The 13,787-nt window shown below is 39.6% G+C and overlaps 1 protein-coding gene and 1 non-coding gene across 3 annotated transcripts in view; both read left to right on the top strand.

Annotated features, from left to right (window-relative positions):
• Mdm4 (MDM4, p53 regulator) overlaps positions 1-13,787 on the top strand; it is a 37,226-nt gene that overhangs the window by 17,673 nt on the left and 5,766 nt on the right. For both annotated transcript variants that reach the window (XM_005348352.3, XM_005348353.3), the window contains exons 6-9: positions 2,014-2,081; positions 2,876-2,975; positions 7,330-7,490; positions 12,125-12,271. In XM_005348352.3, the coding sequence (XP_005348409.1) occupies positions 2,014-2,081; positions 2,876-2,975; positions 7,330-7,490; positions 12,125-12,271 (476 nt within the window). The remainder of the gene's footprint in view (positions 1-2,013; positions 2,082-2,875; positions 2,976-7,329; positions 7,491-12,124; positions 12,272-13,787) is intronic.
• LOC113456224 lies at positions 6,164-6,296 on the top strand. Its single transcript, XR_003377081.1, has one exon. It is a non-coding gene; the product is annotated as a small nucleolar RNA SNORA84 (small nucleolar RNA).

Below are 13,787 nucleotides of genomic sequence, written 5' to 3'. Positions count from 1 at the left end.
AGCTACTGAAAACCCTGTCTAGAAAATAAAAAAAAAAAAAGAATCCTGATAGTGTGAACACCTGTAACGTAACTCCATTGCTTGGGAGGCAGAGATGGAGAATCTAAAGTTCCAGCCTAGTGTTGGCTACATAGCTACCCAGTCTCAGGGAAAAGGAAAAAGTATTAAAGTATTTAGCATGCTCTTTACCCAGATATCCTCACTGGTAATATGTAACATAGTCATAACTTACTGATGCCCTAGAAAATTACTATAAGGAACTATTTCAAGCATTAAAAAAATGTATTGTTACACATTTTTTATGTATGTATGTAGGGTTTCATAGAGAATTTTGCAAGAAGTTTGGATTGTCTGTTCTGACTTGCTTTTATAATTAGTACTTGTGGTTGGATGTCTCTGTTGACGCGAAAAGACAAATGGAAAAAGTGCTTTCCTTATAACTTCTGCAACGTTGCAAGTGGTTTAGACCTTGTTTGTTTATTTATTTATTTTTTTGCCCCCCCCCCCCCCCCCCCCGGACCAGAGATAGGGTTTTCCTAACAGCCGTGACTGTCCTGAACTCACTCTGTAGACAAGGCTGGCCTCCCTGAGTGCTGGATTGACCTTTATCTGTTTTGACTGTTGAAGAAAATGGTCATTATTTAAAATGAAGATAATTCTCTCTAAATAATTTCTCCAACTTTCCCCAGGCACACTAATAAAATGAAATAGATATAACAAGCTTAGTTTGAATTTTCTTTCTACATTGTTTTAGATAATTTCTTTTTGCTTTTAAGTAGTTTGGCCTAAAGTAAGGCTTTTTAGTAATACAAGTGACCACAGGTGGCTTTTTTTTCTTTTAGAGAGCAACTTCACCTGCGTTGCATTAGTTTGATCTTTCTTTGAAGATGACTCTTGCCAGAAACAGTTCAATTGTCACCACTCACATGCTGTCTCTGAACTTGTCCTCACTTAGCTATAGAAATGTTACAATTTTGAAAAATGTTTGTTTTGTAAAAATCGACTGAGTTGTCAGAGTAGTTAGAGTCTGGATCTGAGTTCTCAGCAGTCAGGCGGATGTTGCTGCTGCTTTCCATGAACTCATCTTTCTGGCTCTGCTGAATCCTTTCCTCAGCAGTCACATTTGAATGTGTCTCAGTTACATGGAGCTTATAGTAATTGTGTCAGCATCTCAGTAGCTTGTTCTTTTCTGTAGTCATGTCTTGTAGTCACGGCAGGTTTTGTTTCACTTGAGAATTTGTAAGTCCTTGGGGTGTATTTCCCTCTTCAGCTAATGTGAGATGGCTCAGTGGTTAAAGGACTTATGCAAGCCTGATGACACGAACTCCCAAAGTTGTCTTCTGACCCTCACAATGCAAGTGTGACACGTGTGCCCATTCTACAATGACAGTAGATAAGAAAACTCTAGAGACAAAGGGTTTCTCTCAACTGTGTTCTCCCCCCCTTCTCTCTACTTCTGGTGATTGTTCAGAGAGAAACATTCACTTCCAGTCTGTACTAAGGGATTGGAAATCAGATCATGAAATCACCATTGGCATTTAAGAATGCAGGTTCAAGGTTACCTTGAAGATGGAACTGTTTTCTGAAACAAGTCTGGCAAATTTCTGTTTTTCAGATCTTGTAGTATAGCCCTTAAAAATACAAACTCAAATAAACAGTAACCTTTGTTGATAAGGTAGGCACTTTGTTGCTACAGGAAGAGATGAACACTGTATTGTTTTCTTCTTGAGGTCACTTTTTGCATAAGAATCTGAACACATGCCATGGAAGAGCATCTTTGGCTACTTTTGCTTCCCCCAGATTGTTCTGGTGTTATCTTTTACCATGGCCTGTCTTGTTTTTTGTCATTTTTAGCAGTTTTTTTTTTTTTTTTCCCCATCTTGGGACTGAGAGTCTTTTCCAGGCAGAAGTCCATCTATAGAGAAGAAGCCTCCTCAGGGCTGTCTGCTGAGGTTTTGTGGAAAGAATGGTTATTACCAGGGAAGGTTTTCTTTTGTTTTACTTGCTATCCAGATGCTGCTCAGACTCTCGCTCTCGCACAGGATCACAGTATGGATATTCCAAGTCAAGACCGACTGAAGGTAAAATCACCATGTGGTGACTTCTTTTCTTGTACAGAGTGGCCCCTTCTCTGTACCTGTGGATCTTGGGCTCCCAAGGCCTTTTCGTGAATGTGGTAAGAATTTAGTAAGAAAAGTCCTTGGGAGTTCACAGACCAGGGACAGAGTGAACCTTCTCTGTTCTGCCCTTAACAGAGTTCCAGTCTCTGAATGTGTCTTGGGATGTAGCACTTCTGATTTTCACTTCTTCCAGTTGTTCTTTTTCTTTCCGTCTTTCTCTATCTCTCTGTTTCTTTCTCTTTCTCTCTCTCTCTCTCGTGTATATGTGTGTGTGTGTGTGTGTTTGCGCGCATGTGTGTGTGCGTGCATGCCTGTGTTTAAGATGGTACATATTGGGTTTTTGAGGAATTGCTGTATTAGACTGTAGCAGGCTTGTTGCAGTTCAGTTCATGTCATACCATTTTCTAGTTTCCTCAGACCTGGGGAAACTTTAAGATCATTGTGGAATATGGTGAGGATGTCACGTGCTTTCTGAATTATGCCTAAAATGAAGTAGGCTGTGTAGACAACCTGTTTTTTAAGAGTGTATTTTGTCCTTTGTACAGAGGTTATTCCTTCCCCAAAATCCTGCTAGCTCTTCTTGTGGTGTTGAGAGGTGTTGTGTTGCTTTACTTGACAACTCTTGTCAGCTGCAGAGCTCTCTTTCTTGTGCATAACCCATTGTGTTGCACACTAACTGGTGAACCAGAATGGAACTGCTACATCCCCTGGTCTTAGTCATTTCTGCTGTACTGATAGACACCCTTCCCTTTCAGCACAGTGCATCAGAATGCTCCAATTCCAGAAAAAGAACTGCAGAAGATGATACTCATACACTGCCTACCTCACAATGTAAAAGCAGAGATTCTAAAGGAGGTAAACTTTGTTTTAAGACTCTCCTTCTCTCCTTCATTGGAACTTCTAGAAATGGCATCTGCTGCTTTTGTGCACAGCCTACATTCATTCAGGTCCTGAGATGGGGAAGGTGCGTCTCCGTGAAGAAATGAACTGTCCAACTAGCAGATGAGTTTCACGCAAGTGAATAACTACAGCCTTGTATTTTTATACATAAAAAACAAGAATCAAGGGCTGGGGAGATTGCTCAGTGGTTAAGAGCACTGTCTGCTCTTCAAGAGGACCCGAGTTCAATTCCCAGCACCCACATGGCAGCTTACAACTGTCTGTAATTCCTGTTCCAGGGGATCCAACACCTCACACAGACATTCATACAGACAGAAACACCAATGTACATAAAATACAAATAAATAAATTAAAAAAAATTTCCTTAAAAAAAAAAAAGAATCAAGCATGTTTTTCCATACTAACAAACAAGTTTTTCCCATCCCCCAACATTAACCTCTGGCAAAAACAAATGTCAAATGTTTTCTCCCAACTTCTACATCAAAAACATCTTTCTTTTCTTTTTTTAAAAAATTATTTATTTTATTATGTGTACAATGTTCTGTTTGCATGTATGCCTGCCTGCCAGAAGAGGGCACCAGGTCTCATAGATGGTTGTGAGCCCCCATGTGGTTTCTGGGAATTGAACTCAGGACCTCTGGAAGAGCAGCCAGTGCTCTTAACCTCTGAGCCATCTCTCCAGCCCTATTTTGTTTTCTTGAGACAGGGTTTCTCTGTAGCTTTGGAGCGTGTTCTGGAACTAGCGCTTGAGACCAGGTTGGCCTTGAACTCACAGAGATCTGCCTTTTTTTGCCTTCAAAACATCTTTAAACCAGGCAGATACATTTTTTCAAGAACAACAATCCCATTCAAAGCATATTTACAGAAATAGGGATGATCTACCTCTGATCTTGTCAGCACAGAATCAGCTCCAGGGATCTGAAGTGACCGTGGGCATCTCCAGACAAGAAACCCGAGAAGCATCAGCTCCCAAAGAATTTTAGGGAAGATATTTGAGAAAAAAATGGGGTTTCCTGGAATGATTACATCTGTCCCATGAATGACTGAAAAATGACACTAGGACAGCCAATAGAGCCAGGCAGTGGTGGCGCACGCCTTTAATCTCAGCACTCAGGAGGCAGAGGCAGGCAGATCTCTGTGAGTTTGAGGTGAGCCTAGTCTACAGAGTGAGTTCCAGGACAGGCTCCAAAGCCACAGAGAAACCCTGTCTTGAAAAAAAAAAAAAAAAAAAAAAAAGACAGCCAAGAGAATCATCAGCTATGAGAGAAGAGCACATGTAAGCTGTGCAATCTCAGCAGTATTCTGTGCTGTCCTGAAGTCTTTTCACTGGTCCTTGCCAAGTGAGACTGTACCCGTGGGCTTTGCCTCTTCTGGAGACCTGTTGGACAAGCACACAAAACTAGGCTGCACAGCTTCCAGCAGGCATCTATCTAGATACTAGGTATTTTTTATTTTAAAGATTTATTTATTATGTACACACTGTTCAGCCTTCATGTATGCCTGCAGGCCAGAAGAGGGCACCAGATCTCATTACAGATGGTTGTGAGCCACCATGTGGTTGCTAGGAATTGAACTCAGGACCTCTGGAAGAGCCGCCAGTGCTCTTAACCTCTGAGCCCTCTCTCCAGCCCCAATAGTAGGTATTCTTTGGCAGCTTCTGGACAGTGGGAAGTACAGGACCCTTGCTTGAGTTAGTGAGCTTGAGAGGACGCCGATCGTGTGTAGACTCAGTGTGTACACGGCTTTTTGACTTTCGGTTGCCCTCTCTAGACTTTTTATTTTGGCTTGGCTTTTATCTTTTCAGGTGGAAACTAATTTTTAAAGATTTAAAGCTTGTAAAAATGGCAAAATATCTGTAGGAGTACAATATATTCAACAGTGCAGAGGCAAACACTAGTCTGCACATTGAGTAGTTGTGTGTCACACTGGTAGAGCCTTTATCTTGTCAGGCACATGGTCAGGGTGACTGAGTTTAACTCATAATTTGGAAGTTTCTCCTAAAATGTTTTCTAAAATTTTGGAGTTTTTCTTTCCTTCTCTTTCCTTCCTTTCCCATTCCTTCCTTTCCCTCCCTCCCTCCCTCCCTCCTTCCCTCTCTCCCTCCTTCCCTTCCTCCCTTCCTTTCTCTGTCTCTCTCTTTTTACAAAACCTTAAATTTCCCTAAAGGTATTTAGCTATGTCATAATGCTTTCTAGTATCTAGTTCCTGGTTCATAATTGGGTCAAAGGCAGATTAGATTTTTAATAATATCTCAAAAAGTTATTAAGTTCTAAAGTTGTTTTATATGTTTAAATTAAATTTGAAATAGTTTATCATGCTAGCTTGTTTTCTCACTATATTTTAATATAAATTGATTTTTAATCTATGTGTTTACATTGAAGCTATTTTAGTCTTAAATATATGCTTTTATTTAATTGTAAATCTTATTTTCTGCCTGGCGGTGGTGGCTCACGCCTTTAATCCCTGTACTTGAGAGGCAGAGACAGGTGGATCTCTGTGAGTTTGAGGCCAGACTGGTCTACAAGAGCTAGTTCTAGGACAGGAACCAAAAAGCTACGGAGAAACCCTGCCTCGGGTGCGGGGAGGGGGGAGATCTTATTTTCTAATCACAAAAAAGCTTTTTAAAATAATAGCTCAAGACATTATATGTAATTTGTGATAGAAATTGAGGAATGAATTGTTCCAGGATTTCCAGGAAGATCTATAGGTAGAAAGGACAGCATTTTTACCTGTGGGAAGAATTATACATATTCTTTTTATAATAATTCTAGTACTTGAATATAACCAAGGATAACTTTAATGATTCTTTCTTGGGAATTAGTTTCTGATCATTACAGTAATGAAAGGATGAAAATGTAGTTGAAGCTTCTCTGGCCACAAATATACCTAAGATAGTAGCAGGATGTAATTAATTAGTTGTATTCTGACAGGGACCAGTTTATTGCAGAAATCTCTGAATCGTGTGTGCCTGGGCACATTTGTGTTTTTGTGATTGCCATGGCCAGGTCCAGTGCATTGGTAAGAGGTAGAAGTCGGTGAGAAAATAGGGAAAGAGTGAATTGCTAAAAGGACTAGAAAAGATTACATATGGCAACAAGGGTGAACTTAGTAACTGTCAAAGTCCTTACTTAAAATATGTGGATGCCCTGTGGTTGCTGGAGGCTGTTGTATAGGTACAGCTTTCTAGTGTATACAATGGGCCAGAGAAATCCTGTGATTTTTGCATGGGAGCTGTTTCTTCTCAGCGGCTGCCATAGCCCAGTTACTGGTACATTATTTAAAACAAACAAAAAAAGATCAAAACCTATATACGTCAGCATATATTTATGTCTATATTGTATGTGTTAATTTATAATAAAGATTTGTATATAAAAATGTTACAATTTAAAAAAAATACGTGGAGCCTTGTCATCTGCGGTACTTTTAGGTACTGATCTTTCAAGGAGCCCTTGATCCAGAAAAGACATACGTGTATTTGTTTGGACAGTTTGGAGTTCTCTTTCGATAGTTGTTGCCTAACAAAACATAGGAGTTACTGATAAATATCCTAAATATTTGACACCAGTAAGACTTAACTGTAGGGATCTGTACCGCCCTGCTTTGATCTCGGGTTGGGCTGCTTCGTTATTACCATTTGCTATCCATTGGCTAAGCCATTATCAAAACATGTATTAGAGAGCCGGGCGGTGGTGGCACACGCCTTTAATCCCAGCACTCGGGAGGCAGAGGCAGGCGGATCTCTGTGAGTTCGAGACCAGCCTGGTCTACAAAGCCAGTTCCAGGACAGGCTCCAAAGCCACAGAGAAACCCTGTCTCGAAAAAAAAAAAAAAAAAAACAAAAAACAAAAAAAATGTGTATTAGAGTAAGTCATTATTGTTATTATTGTGTGCTGTTGAGACCAGGTCTCACTATGTAGCCCTGACTAACTTGGACCTTGCTATGTGCTGGTATTAAAGGAAGACGTGTACCACCATGCTTGGCTGTAGTCATTATCTTTGTTAGGAATTACGTTACAGTGTTAGAAATGTTTGAAATTTTAGAAAATGGTCATTTTTTGAAATCCTTTTAGAACAGTGTGTTGAGATGCTTTTAGAGTTTCATGTCCTGAAGTGATTAGCTCATAGTGTTACTGCTTGCTAATGAAACCTAAGTGGGATATTTGAGCCATGCTACTGAGGTATTTATTTCTGTTTCTTTCTTACTGAGAACAGTTTGTTAATTTATTTTTTTTACAAAGATTGTTAAGTATTCTGAGAAAATCTTAGTCGTTTCTGATTACCTATAGTTATTTTCATTTGATTTCTGTAGATGAAGATTTAATAGAACATTTAACTCAAGATGAGACATCTAGGCTAGACCTTGACTTTGAAGAGTGGGATATTGCTGGCCTGCCATGGTGGTTTTTAGGGAACTTGAGAAACAACTATGTACCTAGAAGTAATGGCTCTACGGATTTACAGACAAATCAGGTAAAAGTCAAATCTGAGGGGAGCTGTTTTGTTCTTGCTTACTCTGACTGTATTTCATCCTTAGCTAAGCATTCTTACTGTCTTGTTTTATCTGTATGAATATGATGCCCAGACTGACTCTTCCAAGTTCCACTGTGAATCCCCTACATAAGTGGTGGTCAGTCTTACTGACTATGAACATGAAAATAGTGTTTGTTTTAACCAAGCAGTCCTTCCCTATCTTTTCTTTCTACTAATAATTTTAGCCAAACTATAGGAAATACTGACTTCTTTCTCTGTCAAAATGCATTGAGGTTGTCAGGATTTTATCCAGAACACATCAGAAGCTGGGTTTTTTTTTTTTAAAACTGCTTTAACTGTCATAACCCAATTTAAGCCATTACTGTTTTTCCTGTAGGTAGCTGAGCAGTTTTACACCACAGCTACATTTCTTGGTTCTAATATTTTTGATTTTTAAAAAAGTACTTATTTTATTGTGTGTGTGTTGTGTGTGCTGTGTGTACCAGTACCCTCAGAGTCTAGAGGTGTGAGTGCAGATCTGGAACTAGAGTCTCAACAGTTTGAACTACTATGTGGCTATTGGGAACTTGAACCTGGTACTCTTAACCACTGAACCATTTCTCCAGTCTTGGGTTCCAGAACTAGGCATGAATTCCCTTCTGTGGAGTGGTTCTCATATGTAATCAGGAAGTGGTTTGTGTCCTGGCTGGTTTTGTGTCAACTTGACACAAACTAGAGTCATTAGAGAGAAAGGAGCCTCAGTTGGGGATCTCCATGAGATCCAGCTGTAAGGCATTTTCTTTAGTGACCAATGTGTGTGGCACCTTCCCTGGGCTGGGGTCTTAGGTTCTGTAAGAAAGCAGGCTGAATAAGTTGTGTGAAGCAAGCTGGTAAGCAGCAACAGTCCATGCATCAGCTCCTGCCTCCTTGCTCTGTTTGAGTTGCTTCAGCAATGAAACAACAATGTGGAAGTGTAAGATAAATAAATCCTTTTTTCCTCAATTTGCCTTTTGGTCACTTTTTTTTTTTTTATAATTTTATTTAACTTCATTTTCTGTGCATTGGTGTGAAGGTATCAGATACCTTGGAAATGGAGTTACAGACAGTTGTGAGCTGCCATGTGGGTGCTGGGAATTGAACTTGGGTCCTCTGGAAGAACAGCCAGTTCGCTGCTGAGCCATCTCTCCAGCCCGGTCATGGTGTTTCATTGCAGCAATAGGACCCTAACTAAGATGGTTGGTTACCCCCATAGTAGACAATTATTGCACCAGTGGTCACCTGATAAGTTGATATTATAGGGTTCTTCTCATTTAGGTAATACCATTGATGATACTTTTTGTTGCTGCTTTTGGTTTTTGTGAGACAGGATCTGTATATAGCCCTGACTTAGTGTCCTGGAACTTAACAGTATAGACCAATCTGTTCTCAAACTCACAGAGCTCTGTCAGCATCCTGAGTTCTTCGCAAGAGTACATTTTTTAATGTATAACTTGCATTCCTGCCATGTTTACAATTCTTCAGTGGAGTTAGAAAACAAGTAGAATAAGAGCTAGAAAAGTACCTCTTCTCCAGCCACCCTATCCCTTTAACTTTTTTCCTTAAGTCTTCTTTAAGTTTAACAGTTACCATATAAAGGACTGTGTTTCATTAATGGTATTTCCATATATTATTTTTTTTTCAAATAAAGAATGCTTTTACTAATAACAAAAATGAGTAAACAAACTGTACATTCAGAATTTATATCACCTTTTAAGATAATGATGGTAAAAGTAATTAGCAGTTTTTTATTGATTTATATTTAAAAATATAAGATAAAAACCATCATATCAATATTGGACAGGGCAAACTAACAGAAGGAAAAGAGCCCAGGAGAAGACACAAGAATTAGATACTCACTTGTTCACACACATAGGAATCCCTTAAAAATACTAAACTGAAAGCTATAATATTTACACAGAGGACTTGGTACAGACCTGTGTAGGCTCTGTGCTTTTGCTCCTTCCATCTCTGTGAGTTCATACGAGCTTTGCTCAATTGATTTAGAGGGCTCAAATATCTGTTTTGTTTTTTTTGAGACAGGGTCTCACTGTGTGGCTTTGGTTGTCTTGGAACTCACTACATAGATGAGGCTGGCCTTGAACTCACAGAGATCTGCCTGCTTTTACTCTCTAAGTGCTGGAATTAAAGATGTGTGTCCCTATACCATGGTTTTTGTTTTTGAGACAGGGTTCCTTTGTGTAGCTTTGGATGTCCTGGAACTCACTCTGTAGACCAGGCTGGCCTTGAACTTACCAAGATCCACCTGCCCCTGTCTCTCAAGTACTGGGATTAAAGATGTTCACCACCACTGCCTGGCTCATATTTCATTCTTTTTTTTTTAAAATATTTATTTATTATGTATGCAATATTCTGTCTGCGTGTATGCCTGCAGGCCAGATGGGGGCACCGGACCCCATTACAGATGGTTGTGAGTCACCATCTGGTTGCTGGGAATTGAACTCAGGACCTTTGGAAGAGCAGGCAATGCTCTTAACCTCTGACCCATCTCCCCAGGCCCCATATTTTATTATTAATGTTCCTTCATTCCCACTCCCTCCCTGTGTCCTCCACCCGGTAGTCTCCTTCTCTCCTTTCAGTAGTTCCCCTTTCTGTTTTCATGTCACATGTACATGTATTCCATGACTGTCTTCTAACCCCCTTAATATTTTGCCTTGATAGTTTCATGAACACCCCCCCACACATGCACGCACACACACACACACACACACACAAAATTAAAATCTAGAAATTCATATGACAGACAACATTCAGTGTATGTCTTCTTGAGCCCGCTTATTTCACTTAACATAATGCTCTCTGGGTCATCGATATTCCTGGAAATGTCATTTTCTTCTGTATTTGGGGGTGGGGTGGGGTAGGGTTCAAGACAGGGTTTCTCTGTAGCTTTGGAACCTGTCCTGAAACTACCTCTTGTAGATCAGGCTAGCTTCTAACTCACAGAGATCTGCCTGCCTCTCCCCTCCCGAGTGCTGGGATTAAAGGTGTGTGCCACAACCGCTGACCTCATTTTCCTCTTATCGCTGAATAAGCTGAATAAGATTCCGTTGTCTCTAGGTTTCATATCTTCTTCATTCATTTGTTTATGAACATATAGGTAGTTCCATTATCTATTGTGAGAAGTACAGCAATAAACATGAACGTGCAGGTTATTATATGAAGGGGCTTAGAGTCCTTTGAGTATATACTGGAGTGGAAGTGGAAAAGTTTTTTTTTTTTGTTTTTGTTTTTTTTTTAGGTGTTTTTGAGACAGGGTTTTGCTGTAGTTTTCGATCCTGTCCTGGAACTAGCTCTTGTAGATTAGGCTGGCCTCGAACTCACAGAGATCTGCCTGCCTCTGCCTCCTCCTGAGTGCACCACCACTGCCCGGCTTGGAGTGGAAAAGTTTTATATGAAACCTTCACACTGATTTCCATAGTGAGTATGTTAAGTTTTGTTCTTATTGTTGTTTTGAGTGTGACTGCTGTTTTCAGTGTGACTGCATTAGTTTGTTTTCCCACCAGCATTCATTTCTTCATTTATGGTTTGTTTTCTTTTATCTTAGTTGATATTCTCAATTGCACTGGCCACTTTATAGAAACACTGTTAGGCTTTATATTTGTAATTATTGTTTACTTTCATTGAAATGTAAGACCAGGGCTTTTGCATTGTTCACTTACTGAGTTACTAGAATCATGTCTGGTATGTAATATGTATTTAGTGAGTGTTTGTTCTTTAAAAGAAGGTCATAGAGCAGTAGCCAAACACAAAGTTCTAGAAAATGTCATATGGATGATGGGCTGGAGAGGTTCAGAGGTTAAGAATGCTTACTGTTCTTCCGGAGGACCTGGGTTCGGTTCTCAGCATTCACATGGTGACCACACTTGTCATAGCTCCAGTCCCAGTTCTGTTTACTGGCCTCTGGACACTGCATGCAGCAAGACACCTAGACACATAGAATACATATAAATTTTTAAAAACTGTAGGTGAATGTAAAAGTTAAGTTTGCATATGTTGATGTTTGAAGCTGCAGAAAGCAGTTGTGTGGTGGTGCATGTATATAGTCTCAGCACTTAAGAGGTTGGGGCCAGGAGGATGTTGAGTTTTAGGCCAATCTGAGCTACGTAGTGAAGTCCAGGCTCAGCAGGACTGCATAATTTAATTGTTTTTCAAAAAGAAACACAAATTTCAAAAGTGTCATGTTCAAAGAGTCGGATTGCCATCAGTATATTTCTGGAAAGCAGTTACTGATCATAAATTAGGAAGAAATATGTCAGAAAGCATAGAACTTTTCTAGATTGTCTCTTGTGGAGATGACTGTTGAATGCATTGTGTCTAGTAGAACAACTGTTAAGTTCTTTTAAACTCTTTGTGTACCATTTTTGTATATTGTACCTCATTTAGTGTTAAGAAAAAGTTCCTTGTCAGGTACCCGTATGTCTACATATCTTGGGACACTTGAAGATGACCTGCTGAATGAAGACATACCGTTGAGGAAAGGCACGGTGTTCTCTGGATGGCATGTGAAGACATTAAGTTGGTTCTACATCTCTCATAAGTCACTGATTACAAAGCTCACTTTTGTTTTTCTCCTTTAGGATATAGGTACTGCCATTGTTTCAGACACTACGGATGATTTGTGGTTTTTAAATGAGTCGGTGTCAGAGCAATTAGGTGTTGGAATAAAAGTTGAAGCTGCTAATTCCGAGCAGACGAGTGAAGTGGGGAAAGCACGTGACACAAAGGTGTGTTTGAGCATCTTCACTCTGACATGTAACTGTTGACAGAGCTATCTGTGTAATGTTGAGTATTTCGCTGTCCAAGTTTAGGACTTAGATTAATTTAGACAAGGCTGCCTTAGAAATGGGCCAAGATTCATGGAGAAACTCTTGCTGCTTTAGGGACATGCTGCTCCTTCCCTCTTATGGTCCATTGTAGAGTATTTTTTCTAGAAATTTTTGCTTATAAGGCATAGCTCTAAATGGCCTTAGTGGTTTCTGTTATAGGAGAAAAATCCTTATGTTTTTAAGAACCTTGATAGCTTTGTAACCACTTTATAACTAAATTGGAAAAAGCTAATTTTAAGACGTATTTAAAGTTAGTATGATTTTCTCCTATATTGAGAAGGAAGTTGGGGGGCTGGAGAGATGTCTCACAGGTTAAGAGTATACTGATTGTTCTTCCAGAGGTCCTGAGTTCAATTAATTCCCAGCAACCACATGGTGGTTCATAGCCATCTATCTAAAATGAGATCTGGTTCACTCTTCTGGCCTTCAGGCGTACATGGAGACAGAACACTGTATACATAGTAAATAAATCTTAAAAAAAGAAGAAGAAGGGAGTTGGGGATAGGGGTTGGAGAGATGGCTCAGTGCTTCAGAGCTCTTCCTGCTGCTCTTGCAGAGAACTTGAGTTCACTTTCTAGCACCTATTCTGGTGGGTCAGTGCTTCTTACTTTATCTCCAGGGAATCTAATGTTCCCTTCTGACCTCCTTGGGCACTCTGTTGACATGCACAAACCCACATGCATACACATAATTAAAAATATAGTCATAAAATAAAAGGAGTTAGAGCTGAGTGTGGTGGTGTATGTATGCCTTTAATCCCAGCACTGGGAGGCAGAGACAAGTGGATCTGAGTTTGATGACAACCTGGTCTATAAGAGCTAGTTCCAGGACAGCCAGAGCTACACAGAGAAACCCTTTCTTGAAAAAACTTTAAAACAAAATAAAACCAACAAAACAACAAAAAACATAAAAACTGAAGGAACTCTCAGTACACACACAGTTACACCAGCTCAGTTGGAAGAATTGGGTAGCCGAGCTAGCGCTTAGCACATAGAAACATCTTAGTAATACCCACTGATTATATCTGTAAAATATATGAGATCCATTATTTTGAATACTTACTGAAAAAAAAAAAGGTCTTTAAAAAAGATGAAAAAATAGAATAAATGTAGCAGTAGATAAAGGCAACAACAAAAACAAATGCTCTGTTAAATTGGGCTATTTTATTCATATTATTTTTCATAGAAATTTGGTTTTTTTTTTTTTAATACAAATGCGTGTTAGATTCTCTAAACCAGTTATAGACTACATTGGAAGGAATGTTGGTGACTGAAATGAAGATGACAGTTTGGAAATTTTTATGTAAAAGAACAGGTCTTAAAATATTTGAACTTTTCGCCGGGCGGTGGTGGCGCACGCCTTTAATCCCAGCACTCAGGAGGCAGAGGCAGGCGGATCTCTGTGAGTTCGAGAC

The sequence above is a fragment of the Microtus ochrogaster genome, chromosome 6 (assembly GCF_000317375.1).
Source record: "Microtus ochrogaster isolate Prairie Vole_2 chromosome 6, MicOch1.0, whole genome shotgun sequence".
In the NCBI taxonomy this organism is placed as follows: Eukaryota; Metazoa; Chordata; class Mammalia; order Rodentia; family Cricetidae; genus Microtus; species Microtus ochrogaster.
This window is presented reverse-complemented; position numbering and strand designations above follow the sequence as displayed.